The sequence below is a fragment of the Saccostrea cucullata genome, unplaced genomic scaffold, assembly GCF_032062105.1.
Source record: "Saccostrea cucullata isolate Sc308-1 unplaced genomic scaffold, CSIRO_AGI_Scuc_v1 ctg1011, whole genome shotgun sequence".
Taxonomy (NCBI): Eukaryota; Metazoa; Mollusca; class Bivalvia; order Ostreida; family Ostreidae; genus Saccostrea; species Saccostrea cuccullata.
Window position 1 is genome coordinate 207,501 of NW_026931569.1, and position 14,251 is coordinate 221,751.

The 14,251-nt window shown below is 35.1% G+C and overlaps 1 protein-coding gene across 1 annotated transcript in view; it reads left to right on the forward strand.

Moving 5' to 3' along the window:
- Nucleotides 1–14,251, forward strand: part of LOC134233008 (DNA (cytosine-5)-methyltransferase 1-like) — a 49,187-nt gene that overhangs the window by 29,195 nt on the left and 5,741 nt on the right. The window contains 3 exon segments of the mRNA XM_062715002.1: nt 1,228–1,339; nt 2,173–2,322; nt 3,062–3,228. Coding sequence (XP_062570986.1) covers nt 1,228–1,339; nt 2,173–2,322; nt 3,062–3,228 — 429 coding nt within the window.

A 14,251-nucleotide genomic window follows, 5' to 3' on the forward strand; every position in this document is an offset into this window, starting at 1 on the left:
CTCTTGTTAGTTTTTTATACCTCCTGCAAATTAAGTTTAAGGGGGGTATATTGGAATCAGCATGTTCATCTGTCTGTAGACGTCATTTTGTCCAAGCAGATTATCACATGGATTTGTCTGAAAAATCACTTGCTTCTTATTCATCACAAAAAGACATGCACCTGGTACCAACTGAATTAAATAATTTTTCGCATTTAATAGGTGTTTTTAGTATTTTTATTGACTTTGTCATTTTGAATTGATATAGGCTTAAGACAAGGAATTTAGAAACTGCTTGTTCTCTCTTTAATACAAAAATGTGAATTGCATCAACCATTCTGAAACTTGAACACACACCAAGTATTATAAACTATATGGTGGATAGTCCCTGCAATTCTGATTCAAGCAGTAATCTTATTATGCCCCCCTTCGAAGAATGGAGGCATATTGCTTTGCCGTCGGTCCACTTCGTTTCCGTTCATTTTCTTCACAACCATTGCACATACTGAAATAAAATTTGGTATACAGATATATCAGATGAATATCTAGGTCAAGTTGTGTTTTGGGTACAACTGCGCCATTTTTGACAGAGTTTTGCCCCTTGGACTTAGAAGAATTCTAATTATTTGCTGTTTCCGTTCATTCTCTTCACAATTGTTGCACATACTGAAGTTAGATTTGGTCGACAGATTTATCAGATGAATATCTAGGTCAAGTTTTGTTTTGGGTACGCTCGCACCATTTTTGACAGAGTTATACCCCTTGGACTTGGAAAAATTCCAATTATTTGTAGTTTCCGTTCATTTTCTTTGCAGAGGTTGCACATACTGAAATGAAATTCAGTATACAGATTTAACAGATAAATATCTAGGTCAAGTTCTGTTTTGGGTATGATCACACCATTTTTGACAGAGTTGTGCCCCTTTGGATTAGAAGAATTCCAAATTGGGGGAGGGGGGCCATAAGTGTTTTACAAACATCTCTTGTTTTAAAAAGCTTTCCTAAGAATTTACATACCCTTAAACATTAAAACGTGTATACACTGAGCACAATAGAGTTATCTATCTTGATTAACACAATTTTCCCACAACATTACGTCTCCACTAACCAGTTAAATTTTTATTACACATGAATATTGATCCTTGAGAATGTTGGTGATCCCACAATACCTGTTACAGGATAAAACAGTGCATATTGGCTAATTTATTGACATGTGAAGATAAACGTAAACTTATTGACGTTTGACAGAGCTATAATCCTGGCTGCTGCCCCCGGGGAGAAGCTGCCGTTTTTTCCGGAGCCCCAGCACGTGTTTGCTCCTCGAGCCATGCAGTTATCTGTGGTGGTGGACGATAAAAAGGTAAATCATGGTACCTGTAAAAAAAACTTACAATCAGTAAGACCAAAAAAAGGTAAATCATTGTACCTATAAAAAACTTAAAATCAATAAGACCATAGTGTCTGTAGAAATTTACAATGGACGATAAAAAGGTAAATCATTGTACCTATAAAAAACTTACAATCAATAAAACCATAGTGTCTGTAGAAATTTACACTGAGGTAAAACATGGTGCCTGTAGAAATTTACAATTTATTAAACCACGGTGCCTGGAAAAATTTACAATTATAAAACCATAGTGTCTGTAGACATTTAAATAAAACATACCATACTGTCTGTAGAAATTTAAATAAGATAAACCGTAGTGTCTGTAGAAATTTAAATAAGATATACCATAGAGTCTGTAGAAATTTACAATAAATTAAACCATAGTGTCTGTAGAAATTTAAATATGGTAAACCATAGTTTCTGTAGAAATATGAATAAGGTAAACCATTGTGTCTGTAGAAATTTACAATAAATTAAACCATAGTGTCTGTAGAAATTTACAATAAGATAAACCATAGTGTCTGTAGAAATTTAAATAAGATAAACCATAGTGTCTTTAGAGAAATTTACAGTGAAGTAAACTTTGGTGCCTGAAGAAATTCACAATAAGGTAAAGATAGAATTTTCTAATTTGATCTTCATTTTGATTGTGAAGGACTATGTAAAGGAGACCTTTTAAACTGCATGTATCTACTATTCAAGAAAAATGTGTCATTTTAATGTCATATTGCAATCAAATGTTCATATTATATGTTCCATGTTGCTAGATGCTGATTCTTTATATTGTATATTTTAATGCTCCACAGTTTATGTCCAACATCACGAGAACTGAGTCCGCTCCATTCCGGACCATCACAGTCCGAGACACGATGTCCGATCTCCCAGAAATCAGGAACGGGGCCAAAGCTGAGGAAATCTCGTATCAAGGCGATTATCAGTCCCATTTCCAAAGGATTGTAAGCATACAAGTCCCACCTCTGTCGCGGGGGGATAATCAATACAATTTAATGCTTCTCACATTACGCTCAATAAACATATTTTTATAAATAAATTCAAGGACGATCAAGTAGTGAGGACCCCTTCAGAGTCTGCAAAATAAATTTTTCCATCTTTAATGCCGCGTAAATGATTAGCAGGTAGAGTTTTTACATCAAGTGGGGGAGAGAATAATTTACGAAAATGTGTTGAGAGAAGCAGAAATATACAGTTCTCCCATGGAGCTCAAAACAAAGATCACTGAACTTCACATTCGTACAATTTGTTTATTTTTTCTCAAAGAGCATGGGATTCACACAAGACCACTTGCTGCAAAGATTTCTTTTGTTATATAATTTTTTTAAAACAATTTCTTCATAAAATCATTCTAAATGTTATCACCATTTTGAGATGAAGGTAAAGCAAACATTGACCAATATTAAACAAAGTTTACATCAATGTTGTAAATACATGTAGATACATATTAACAAGTCTGTTATACCTGCATGTAATTATTTTAAATGAAAAATAAATGTTAAATTTCAGCCTCCCAAATTTTATGCTAATCAACCATAGACTTTTTTCTTTTAAAATCCAATTAATTAAAAAAAGAAATACTTAGTTAAGCATTTTGTTTTTCTATTTCTGGAGTAATTGTGTTGTATTTCTGTCTATTTTGCTTTTCTATTCAGTGAGTGTTTCTATTTCTATCTGTCTTAGATACGAGGTAAACAACACCAGCCGATACTGCGGGACCACATCTGTAAGGAGATGAGTCCTCTGGTGGCTGCCAGGATGCAGCACATTCCCCTGGCCCCGGGGTCTGACTGGAGGGACCTACCCAATATAGAGGTCCGGCTGTCGGATGGAACCAAAACAAAGAAATTGTAAGTATTACAATGAGAAACACACACCAATAGACACATACCCAACATAGAGGTCCGACTCTCCGACGGAACCAAGACCAAGAAACTGTAAGTATTAGTATCAGAGACACACACTAATAGATACCTACCCAACATAGAGGTCAGACTCTCCGACGGAACCAAGACCAAGAAACTGTATTAGTATCAGAGACACACACAAGTAGATACCTACCCAACATAGAGGTCCGACTCTCCGACGGAACCAAGGTCAAGAAACTGTAAGTATTAGTATCAGAGACACACACTAATAGATACCTACCCAACATAGAGGTGCGGCTGTCGGACGGAACCAAGGTCAAGAAACTGTAAGTATCTGAGACACACACAAATAGATACCTACCCAACATAGAGGTGCGGCTGTCGGACGGAACCAAGGTCAAGAAACTAAGTGTTAGCGTTGTATCAGATACACACACTAAGGCCATATAAAATTAATCTTTAGATTCTCATCCCCGCCCGCCCCTCTCAAAATGTCCCGCCCCGATGTTTTTTATTTTGATTTTTGGGTATTTTCATATATTTTTATTCAGTAAGAGTTATCTCCCGTCTGTATTAAAAGTCGCGTGTCGCTATTTATAGCAAAAACGCCATGTGAAGAATGGAGAAAAATCGGCAATAAAAGCAGTTTAAATGTGTTAGGAAAAGATAATTTGTCAGTATAGAGAAGGCAGAGAAGAAAAAATAGCATAAACACATATAGATACCATCACTGGCAGTAGCAAGTATGTAGAGAGATTGTAACTAAGTAAAAATAGACGAGGAAAATGACACCTGGTCAAGTTATATATAACGATCTCCAGCTGTGTGACTTAGCTTTGAAATAAAAAAAAATCTACAACATCGTAGACAGACTTAAGAGAAGGCCTAGATTTTTCAGTAGAATAATAGAACATTTATATAGATTTTGCAAAATAAGAAGTCACGCATACACAATTTATTGGTATCCCCACCTCATTTTGTTCAGTACTTGATAATTTGTTAATTAACAATAAATATTTAACTTTTAAAGCAAAAATTTTCTTTAAATATTTAAAAGAATATGAAAAGAATTAAATCTATTCATATTTGCATTAAGGTAATGAAAAAAAATGTGTACGGGGCGTCCATTGTTTTGTTGACACTTAGGCCTATTTATGTAAATTAACAATTATAAAAAATAAAAAATAAAATCCGCCCACCCGCCCCAATTTTGTTGCAAATTAGGATGAGAATCTAAAGATTAATTTTACCTGGCCTAATAGATACTGTCCCTATATAGAGCTATGGCTCTACAAGGGATCCAAAATCAAGAAATTGTAAGTATTAGTATCATATCAGTAACACACATACATGTATAATAGATACTGTCATGATATAGAGGTTCAGCTCTCCAACGGAACCAAGACCAAGAAACTGTAAGATGTAGTATTCTATCAGTAACACTCACTATGAGATACAGCCCATTGTGTAGGTTATCTCCCTTTAGTTGTACTTGTAAATTATTTAAAAAAAAATAAGGGTTATAAAAATGAGATAGGTACTTATTTTAATGTCTTGAAAATAAATGTAATTAAAAATTTTGCATTTATAAGGTAAATTAAAGTTAAATTTCAATAATACTTGGTACTCAAGTAAACTCTCCTAAGATACATAATTCTAATTATTGGTTTTTGATTTCAAAGAAAGATGTCGTCATGATTACTGTTATGGGTCAGAATTACCCGAAATGCCAGCAAAGATCAATAACACAATTTAAACTTAACAATAATTTATTTACAGTAATATATAATAAGTATATGAAACATAAAGTACAAACTTAGCAAGAATCTAAGAATACATACATCAGAGTGTCCGTTGCTGCACACAATGTCCCAGTGAAAATATATCCCAGTTATATCTCAATAGTGCTTATACGACAAAGTATATTATGCATCGAATTGACAGGGTATTTATACAGTAATATAAATCTAGAATATTCTAGAAATTGTTAAAACATGATATTACTGGAACAATCTGGACATACACAAAATTTAAGAATGTTCTAGATAAAATGACCAAACATGTTGACCACTCTGGAATGTTCAAGAAACTTAATGTTACTAATTATATACATAATGAAACAATACACATCTCACAACACCTCCCCCCTTAAAAGTTTGAATGTCAATGAAAAACTTAAATTGTAAAACATGTACATTAATACAAAATCTAGTATGTTTACGATACTCTTGACAAGGCGTCTGCAATAACATTGTCTTTGCCTTTGATATGCTTAATTGTTATGTTGTATTCTTGTAACAACAAACTCCATCTAGTCAGTCTTTGATTCTTGTTTGACAATTTATGCAAAAATGTCAGGGGGTTGTGATCAGTATACACAAGAATTGGATGCAAAGTAACATTCAAATAAACATCAAAATGCTGTAAAGCTAACAACAAAGCAAGGCATTCTTTTTCAATAGTAGAATAATTTCGTTGACATTTTGTAAGTTTCTTTGAAAAATAAGAAACAACTCTATCTACATTATCACTATGTTCTTGAAACAAAGCTGCCCCGATTCCAACATCACTAGCATCAACAGTTAACTTAAATTGCTTAGAAAAATCTGGAGATGACAGAACTGGGTTGCTCATCAGGATAGATTTGATTTTATGAAAGGATTTTTCACAGTCCTTTGTCCATTCAAAGTTAACCCTCTTTTGTAAAAGATTTGTAAGTGGACTAACTACTGAGGAAAAATTTGGACAAAATTTTCTGTAAAACCCAGCCATGCCCAAAAACCTCATTAATTCTTTCTTGTTTGTAGGAATCGGGAACTTTGCAATAGCTTCCACTTTAGCCATTATGGGTGTAACATAACCTTGACCTACTTTATGACCTAAATACTCTACATAAGCATGACAAAATTCGCTCTTCTCAAGATTCACAGTTAAGTTTGCTTTAGCTAAAATGTCAAATAAAGCACGCATGATTCGGAGATGTTCGTCCCATGTGTTGCTATATATGACGACATCATCAATGTAGGCCTCGCATCCCTCAAGGTCTTGAAGAAGGGAGTGAATCATCCTTTGGAATGTAGCCGGTGCGTTTTTCATGCCAAAAGGCATTACTTTATACTGGTAAAGTCCATCTGGTGTAGCAAAAGCAGATATTTCTTTTGCTCTTTCTGTTAACGGTACTTGCCAGTAGCCTTTCAACAGGTCAAATTTACTGACAAATTTCGCGTTTCCAATGTTGTCAATACAGTCATCGATTCTAGGTATTGGATATGAATCAGTTTTGGTAACAGAATTCACCTTTCTAAAGTCTGTACATAATCGGTAAGAACCGTCCTGTTTTGGTACAAGAATACACGGTGAGCTCCAATCACTTTTACTAGGTTCAACAATGTCATTGTCCAACATGTACTGCACTTCCCTTCTTAGGTACTGCAATTTTATTGGATTCAGACGGTACGGATGTTGTTTGATAGGCAGAGCGTCGCCAACTATAACATCATGACAAGCTGCATTAGTTTTCTTTGGAACATCTGAGAAGATTTGATGATACTCATTCATCAAGTTTTTAACTTGTTCTTTTTGGTGAATGTTCAAATGTCCAAGTTTGGCATCAAAATCAGCCAAAATTTCTGAGTTTTTCAAACGAACACTCTGATTACAATCTTTCTCATTCATTTCTACACTCGTATCACTTTCAATATAATTTTGAACAGTCTTAGCATTGGCTAAAGTGGAAACTGGTTTTACAGAATTTCGGTCACACCTTTCAAAATACTCTTTTAACATGTTAATGTGACAAACCCGTTTCTCTTTACGTCGACCTGGTGTCTTAACTACATAGTTTACATCACTGATCTTGCTTTCAATTTCATAAGGACCATAAAATCTGGCCTGTAAAGGATGACCAGGAATAGGTAAAAATACAAGAACCTTATCACCTGGTTTAAACACCCTATTTCTGGCATCTTTGTCATACCACATTTTCATTTTCATCTGAGAATTCTTCAAATTTTCTTGTGCTAATTTACAAGCATTGTAAAGTTTTTCTTTGAAATCAGACACATAATCTAAAAGATTAAGATCACTAGTCTCAGTCAGCCACTTTTCCTTCAACAATTTCAAAGGACCTCTAACTGTATGTCCGAACACCAATTCAAAAGGACTGAACCCAAGAGACTCCTGGACTGCTTCTCAGTGCAGCAAATAGCACAAGATGAACCCCTTCGTCCCAGTCTTTTTCATATTGGTAACAATGGGTCTTCAGCATTGTTTTTAGGGTTTGATGAAAACGTTCTAGCGCTCCCTGGGACTCGGGATGATAAGCAGTTGATCTATATTGCCTTATATCCAACTCATGCATGACTTGCTGGAACAACCCCGACATAAAATTTGAGCCTTGATCCGACTGAATTGCCTTGGGTGCTCCTACAAAACTGAAAAACTTGGTTAGGGCCTTAACTATGCTCTTTGCCTTTATATTCCTTAGAGGTATGGCTTCAGGAAATCGAGTAGATGTACACATAATGGTAAGTAAATACTGGTTTCCAGATCTGGTCCTAGGCAAAGGTCCTACACAATCCACTAATACTCGACTAAACGGTTCTTCAAAAGCTGGAATGGGTTGGAGAGGAGCAGATGGTATCTTCTGATTTGGTTTACCTACCATCTGACAGACATGGCATGACTTGCAAAACTTCGAAACATCCTTTCTTAGCTTAGGCCAATAAAAATGACTCAAAATCCTATTATAAGTCTTATTGATACCTAAATGACCAGCCATAGGTGTATCGTGAGCTAAACTCATGACATCTCGACGATAAGCAGCTGGGACCACTATCTGGTGAACAACACGCCACACTTCATCTGGAGAAGCATCAGGTGGTCGCCATTTTCGCATAAGGATGCCATCTTTCATATAGAAGCATTCTCCAACTTTAGTAGCCTCTTCTGGTGGAAGTGCCCTCTTACTAAGTTGAATGATATCTGGGTCTTTATGTTGTTCAGAGAGTAAACGTTCTCGGCTGAGGATGTCCTTGCCTTTGCTAACTAGTGGATGCAACTCATCATCCTCACCACCAAATTTTGGTAACAGTTCTTTCTTCTCTTGCTTCTTGATATTGTGTGGTTCCATGTTTGTTTGAGTGCCATTAAGGTCAGATAAGAAAGTGTCATTCAAATCAATATCAACAGAGGAATTCGTCTCATCAAAGGCTTGAGTATGGTCTGCCTCCATTTCTCGTCTTCTGGCCATCGCTCTAGTAACAGCACAGGCTGGATAAATGTCATCATCTTCATCATTATACATGACATCTGGAGTGATCTTCTCACAAACTATAGGATCTGGTACAACTTTTCCACCAGCCAGATCGTTGCCTAACAACAAAGAAATGCCTGGAACGGGAAGAGTAGGTCGAACACCTACGATAACAGGTCCAGTAACGAAATCTGACTTCAAACAAATTCTATGCAGGGGAACATCAATGACGCCTAGCTCCACACCCTGTAATAAAACTGACCCACCAGTAGATGTCTGCTCAGACAAAGGAAGCACGCCCTCTAACAATAACGTCTGTGCAGCACCAGTATCTCTCAAAATCTGGACAGGTTTAATTTCGCTAGAGTCACCGAGTGAAACAAATCCCTGAGACATAAAGGGCTTATAATCCTCCATAGAATCAATAGAACTGGACTGTGAACCCTGGACATCAGGAGTGTCAGAACAAATCGAAACTAAGGCTTCTCTATCACCTCTAACTGCCGCACAAGCATGTGGTTGAGTTTTATCAAAATCATTTTTTCTCTTAAGTTTAAAGCATTCACTGATGAGATGACCTTTTTTCTTACAATAACTACAAGTAGGAAGCGACCCTATTCCAGACGATCCTTCAACACGTCCTGAACCGGACTTAAAACCACCTTGGGATGGAGACTGGGAACTTGTGAAAGACTGAGACCCTGAACCACTCTTTTTATATGTGTCTGAATTGGTAGAATTACAGCTAGTCTGAGATCTTGAAACAAAATTCTTTTTATGAGACAGAGCATAAGTATCAGATATGACTGCTGCCTCTTCAAGAGTTTTCACATTCTTATCTTCTAAATGTGTTTTCAAATCTTGAGAAACACATTCCTTAAACTCTTCTACCAGGATGACTTGGCGCAAATTAGCAAAAGTTTTATCAAGATTCTTAGATCTAAACCAATGATCGAATAAATCTTCTTTCTCTCGTGAAAATTCAACAAATGTTTGATTATCAAACTTTCTATACTTTCTGAACTTTTGTCTATACGCTTCAGGTACTAATTCATATGCTTTTAATATTGCTGCTTTGACCTTCTCATAGTCTGAACTCTCAACTACCCCTAGTGCAGAGTATACCTCAGCCGCTTTTCCAACCAGTACACTTTGTAACATTGTTGACCAAACATTTCGTGGCCATTTAAGATTCTCTGCTACCTTTTCGAATTGTGGAAAATATTTGTCTACAGATTTTTCTTGAAATTTTGGAACTAATCTGATATTTTTTGCTGCGTCAAATTCAGTTTTGACAACTGACGGTTCTGGTTGGTTCTGTAATTTTAATTTCTCTAATTCAAAGTTCATTTCACGCTCTCTTTCTCGCTCTTGTCTTTCTCTTTCTCGCTCTTGTCTTTCTAATTTGTCAAATTCAAATTTTCGTTCACTCTCTCGTTCTTCTCTTTCTCTTTCTAATTTTTCTCTTTCAAATCGCATTTTCTCTAGCTCTAATTGAAACTGATATTCTGCCATTTTATAAGAGCCTAACTCTGATTTAACTGTATATTCTGGAAGATCGTATTTTTCAAAGATGTTTTCTTCTACTAATTTGTTTGCAACCTTTATTCTAATATCTTTCTTTTTCTGAGAGGATTTAACATCTAACCCAAGATGCAAACCTAATGCGATCAAGTCATCCTTTTTTTAACGTATCAAAAACCTGAACACTTGGTGAACTAAGAAAGTCTGTGACCGAAAATACCATGTTGATTTCTGCTGGCTTATAATCAAATTTAACGGTTCAATAAACAAAATTCTGACAATAAACTGCAAAAGTGCAAGAAATTCTTTATCCCGGACGAGCCCCCAATTCTGTTATGGGTCAGAATTACCCGAAATGCCAGCAAAGATCAATAACACAATTTAAACTTAACAATAATTTATTTACAGTAATATATAACTAGGAGACTTATTGTTCACAGAACAATAAGAGGTCTTTCCACCTTCTTTGAATTTTAAATTTGTTTTATATCTGACTCCCAAAAATTAAATTCCATGAAAAAGAAACCAAAACTCTCTTTAAGCATAGAAAAAATGAAAATTGAAAAAAAAAGAATGACCTTGATCTTATTCAAGGTCAAAGTCAAGGGTCACAATGCAATTGACCCCATGCTTCTATGACTTATGGTTTTCAAGTTATAAGGCTTAATAGTAAGTACAAAAAAGTTAAAGGGCAATAACTCATATAAGGGGTCATCAGATTCTTTCGCACTTATACAGTGAAGTTAGGCCTAAAGACCCTTAAGATTTTAGTGAAGATTTGGTGTCTCTACGGTCTACGGTTAGGGAGGAGTAGCGATAACAAGGTTTTTCGCATAAGGGGAAATAACTTTTAAAGGGATTAATGTTAGGGAACAAATATGAAATCTTTGAAACAATTTTAAGAGTACATACTAATGATGATTAGACATTAAGTATATGTTAAAAGACAAAAGAGATATAAAAAGAGCTAAATTTCTCATTTTCGGAATGACCTTGACCTTTGAACTTTACATGATTTTTAAGGTCAAGGGTCAATGAATCTTATGCAGTTGGTCCCATGTCTCTACGACTTGTCGTTTAAAAAAATTTTAATTATTTGTAAAATTCAAAAAGATTCAGGGGCAATAACTCATTGAAGGGGTTACCGAATGCTTTCGCAATGAATAGATTGAAGAGTCCCCTTAATTAGTCAAAGACATTGGTGAAGGTTTCATACCTCTATGGTTTACGGTTTAGAAGGAGTAGCGATAACAAGCATTTCTTGCGAAAGGGTAGGTAACTCCGAAAGGGATCAAGGTTCATTTATGCAGGGTCAACTGCAATAATCTTATACGGAGAACATTCTTATGGACTATAAATCTTCTCGATATATCTTGAAACTCAAAATCACACGGCGGAAAAATAAGAAGAACTAGTAGACTAATTGTTCACTGAACAATTAATGGTCTTTCCACCTTTCTTTTAAGTTTTCATGTCATTTGAAATAAAAAGAAAAAAAAAAAAAAAAAAAAAAAAAAAAAAAAAAAAAAAAAAAAAAAAAAAAAAAAAAAGAAAAAAAAAATTTAATAAGTGCTGCCAGCAGGATTCGAACTGTGGACCCTCAGCCCTCGGATTGCCAGGCGAGCGCTCTACGCACTACACCACAGGCTCCGATGACATTGTTTTCCGTAAACTAAGAGTGAAGAAAAAAGAAGAAATGAAAGCACGTGGATTTAAATGAAAATAGTACAGAAACACGTGTATTTATTTGTTTGTTATGGAACATAGAGAGGAATAATGAATAGTTTCGAGAAAAACGATTGGTGGATAATGAAAATAGAGATTTCCTGTGCAAAAAAAAAAATTGAGTTTGTTTATAGTTTGAATAGATTGAGTTAATCATACAGAGCTTATGATACATTCGAACTTCCGTGTCGGCACTGTGTTTACAATTTGTGAAAATATAGGCGCGTTCGTTTTGACAGAAATGGCGAACTCATAGGTTAGATTAAATAATCATCTCTATTTGCATTGAATTGAAAATTATGAGCATAAATTAAACTTGAAACATGCATTTCATGAAGAAGGCGGTGTCACGGAGAGCGTGCAAATTTATTTTATATGAAAAATCGCTATTTCCGAGTTTCAGCCGATTCATATTTAAATCTAAATAAAATTAAAATAAATTCCATACACCTAAGAAAGCAAGAATACTTGGTATCAAAATGTCGTAATAGAGCAGGAGAATCGAATGATATTAACCAAAATTGCAGAAATAGCCAATACGAGCTTTAATTAATTTTTATGCTCAGCAATAACTTAATTTCAGACAGAAAAAAAAATGCAGATTTTGCCGATATTCACTAGAATTTCATTGTACTTTAGAGACTCACCTTAAAACTCTCAAGACACTTTCTTTCAGGTCTCTTCTTCCTTTTATTACGAATCTTATGTCGATATTTCGTTTCGTTTGACTTGTAGACATTTTCTCTAAGTTGGTGTTGATTTTATTTTTTTTTTATAAGGGGGGGGGGGGGGGATATTTTATAAGCATTTGTTAGAGTGATGGTTGTAAATAACTCCACGACCTTTAGCTTGATTGTGACCTATGGGTCAATGGGGTCAAGGTCAAGGTCATTTATCAAGGTCAAAGGTCAAGGTCATCCAAAAAAAAAAGAGAGAGAGAGAGAGAGGTAAACTTGAGATTAACACTTGAAGCTGAATCTAGATAAAGGTAATGAATATTTCTTTATTACCTTTTGAGTAAGGGTCAAGGTCAGAGGTCAAGGTCAATGTCAAATTTCAAGGTCAAAGGTCAAGGTCATTTGGATTTTAAGCTTAAATTGACCATTTCTCTAGTTTTCCAATGACCTTGACCTTTGACCTTGACCTACTTTTCAAGGTCAAAGGTCATAAGATCTCATGCACTTGGTCCCATATCTTTACCACTTGTCCTTTAAAAGTTTTTAATTTTTCTTGTCAGCTTTAAGACTTTCAGGGGCAATAACTCATTGAAGGAGTCACCGAATACTTTTGCAATGAATAGATTCCAGAGTCCTCTCAATTAATCCAAGACATTGGTGAAGGTTTCATACCTCTACGGTTTACGGTTTCAAAGGAGTAGCGATAACAAGCATTTCTTGCGAAAGGGGCAATAACTTCAAAAGCCGTCATAGTTCATACGCGTTGGGTCAAATTTGTTCCTAACTTTTAATGACCTTTACGATGAACAAAAAGTCTTTTCGATAAATGTCGAAACAAAAAATCAGCGGAAGAATAATAATAATAATAATAATAATAATAAACAGAAGAAAATCAATAGGTCTTTCCACAGAAAGGTGGAAAGACCTAAAAATGAATGACCTTGACCTTTGACCTTGACCTAAACTTGAAGGTCAAAAAAAAAGTATTTAAAGTAGTGGAAGACACTGTTTAAGGTTTCGCATCCCTACGGTTAATGGTTTTGAAGGCGTAGCAATACGAAAGTTTCGGGGGCTATGTTTGGTCTACATTGTAGTTTAACACTAGTAGACTAATTGTTCACTGAACAATTAATGGTCTTTCCACCTTTCTTTTAAGTTTTCATGTCATTTGAATTAAAAAGAAAAACAAAAAAAAAAACCCCAAAAACCAGAAAAAAAAAAATTAATAAGTGCTGCCAGCAGGATTCGAACTGTGGACCCTCAGCCCTCGGATTGCCAGGCGAGCGCTCTACGCACTACACCACAGGCTCCGATGACATTGTTTTCCGTAAACTAAGAGTGAAGAAAAAAGAAGAAATGAAAGCACGTGGATTTAAATAAAAATAGTACAGAAACACGTGTATTTATTTGTTTGTTATGGAACATAGAGAGGAATAATGAATAGTTTCGAGAAAAACGATTGGTGGATAATGAAAATAGAGATTTCCTGTACAAAAAAAAAATTGAGTTTGTTTATAGTTTGAATAGATTGAGTTAATCATACAGAGCTTATGATACATTCGAACTTCCGTGTCGGCACTGTGTTTACAATTTGTGAAAATATAGGCGCGTTCGTTTTGACAGAAATGGCGAACTCATAGGTTAGATTAAATAATCATCTCTATTTGCATTGAATTGAAAATTATGAGCATAAATTAAACTTGAAACATGCATTTCATGAAGAAGGCGGTGTCACGGAGAGCGTGCAAATTTATTTTATATGAAAAATCGCTATTTCCGAGTTTCAGCCGATTCATATTTAAATCTAAATAAAATTAAAATAAAT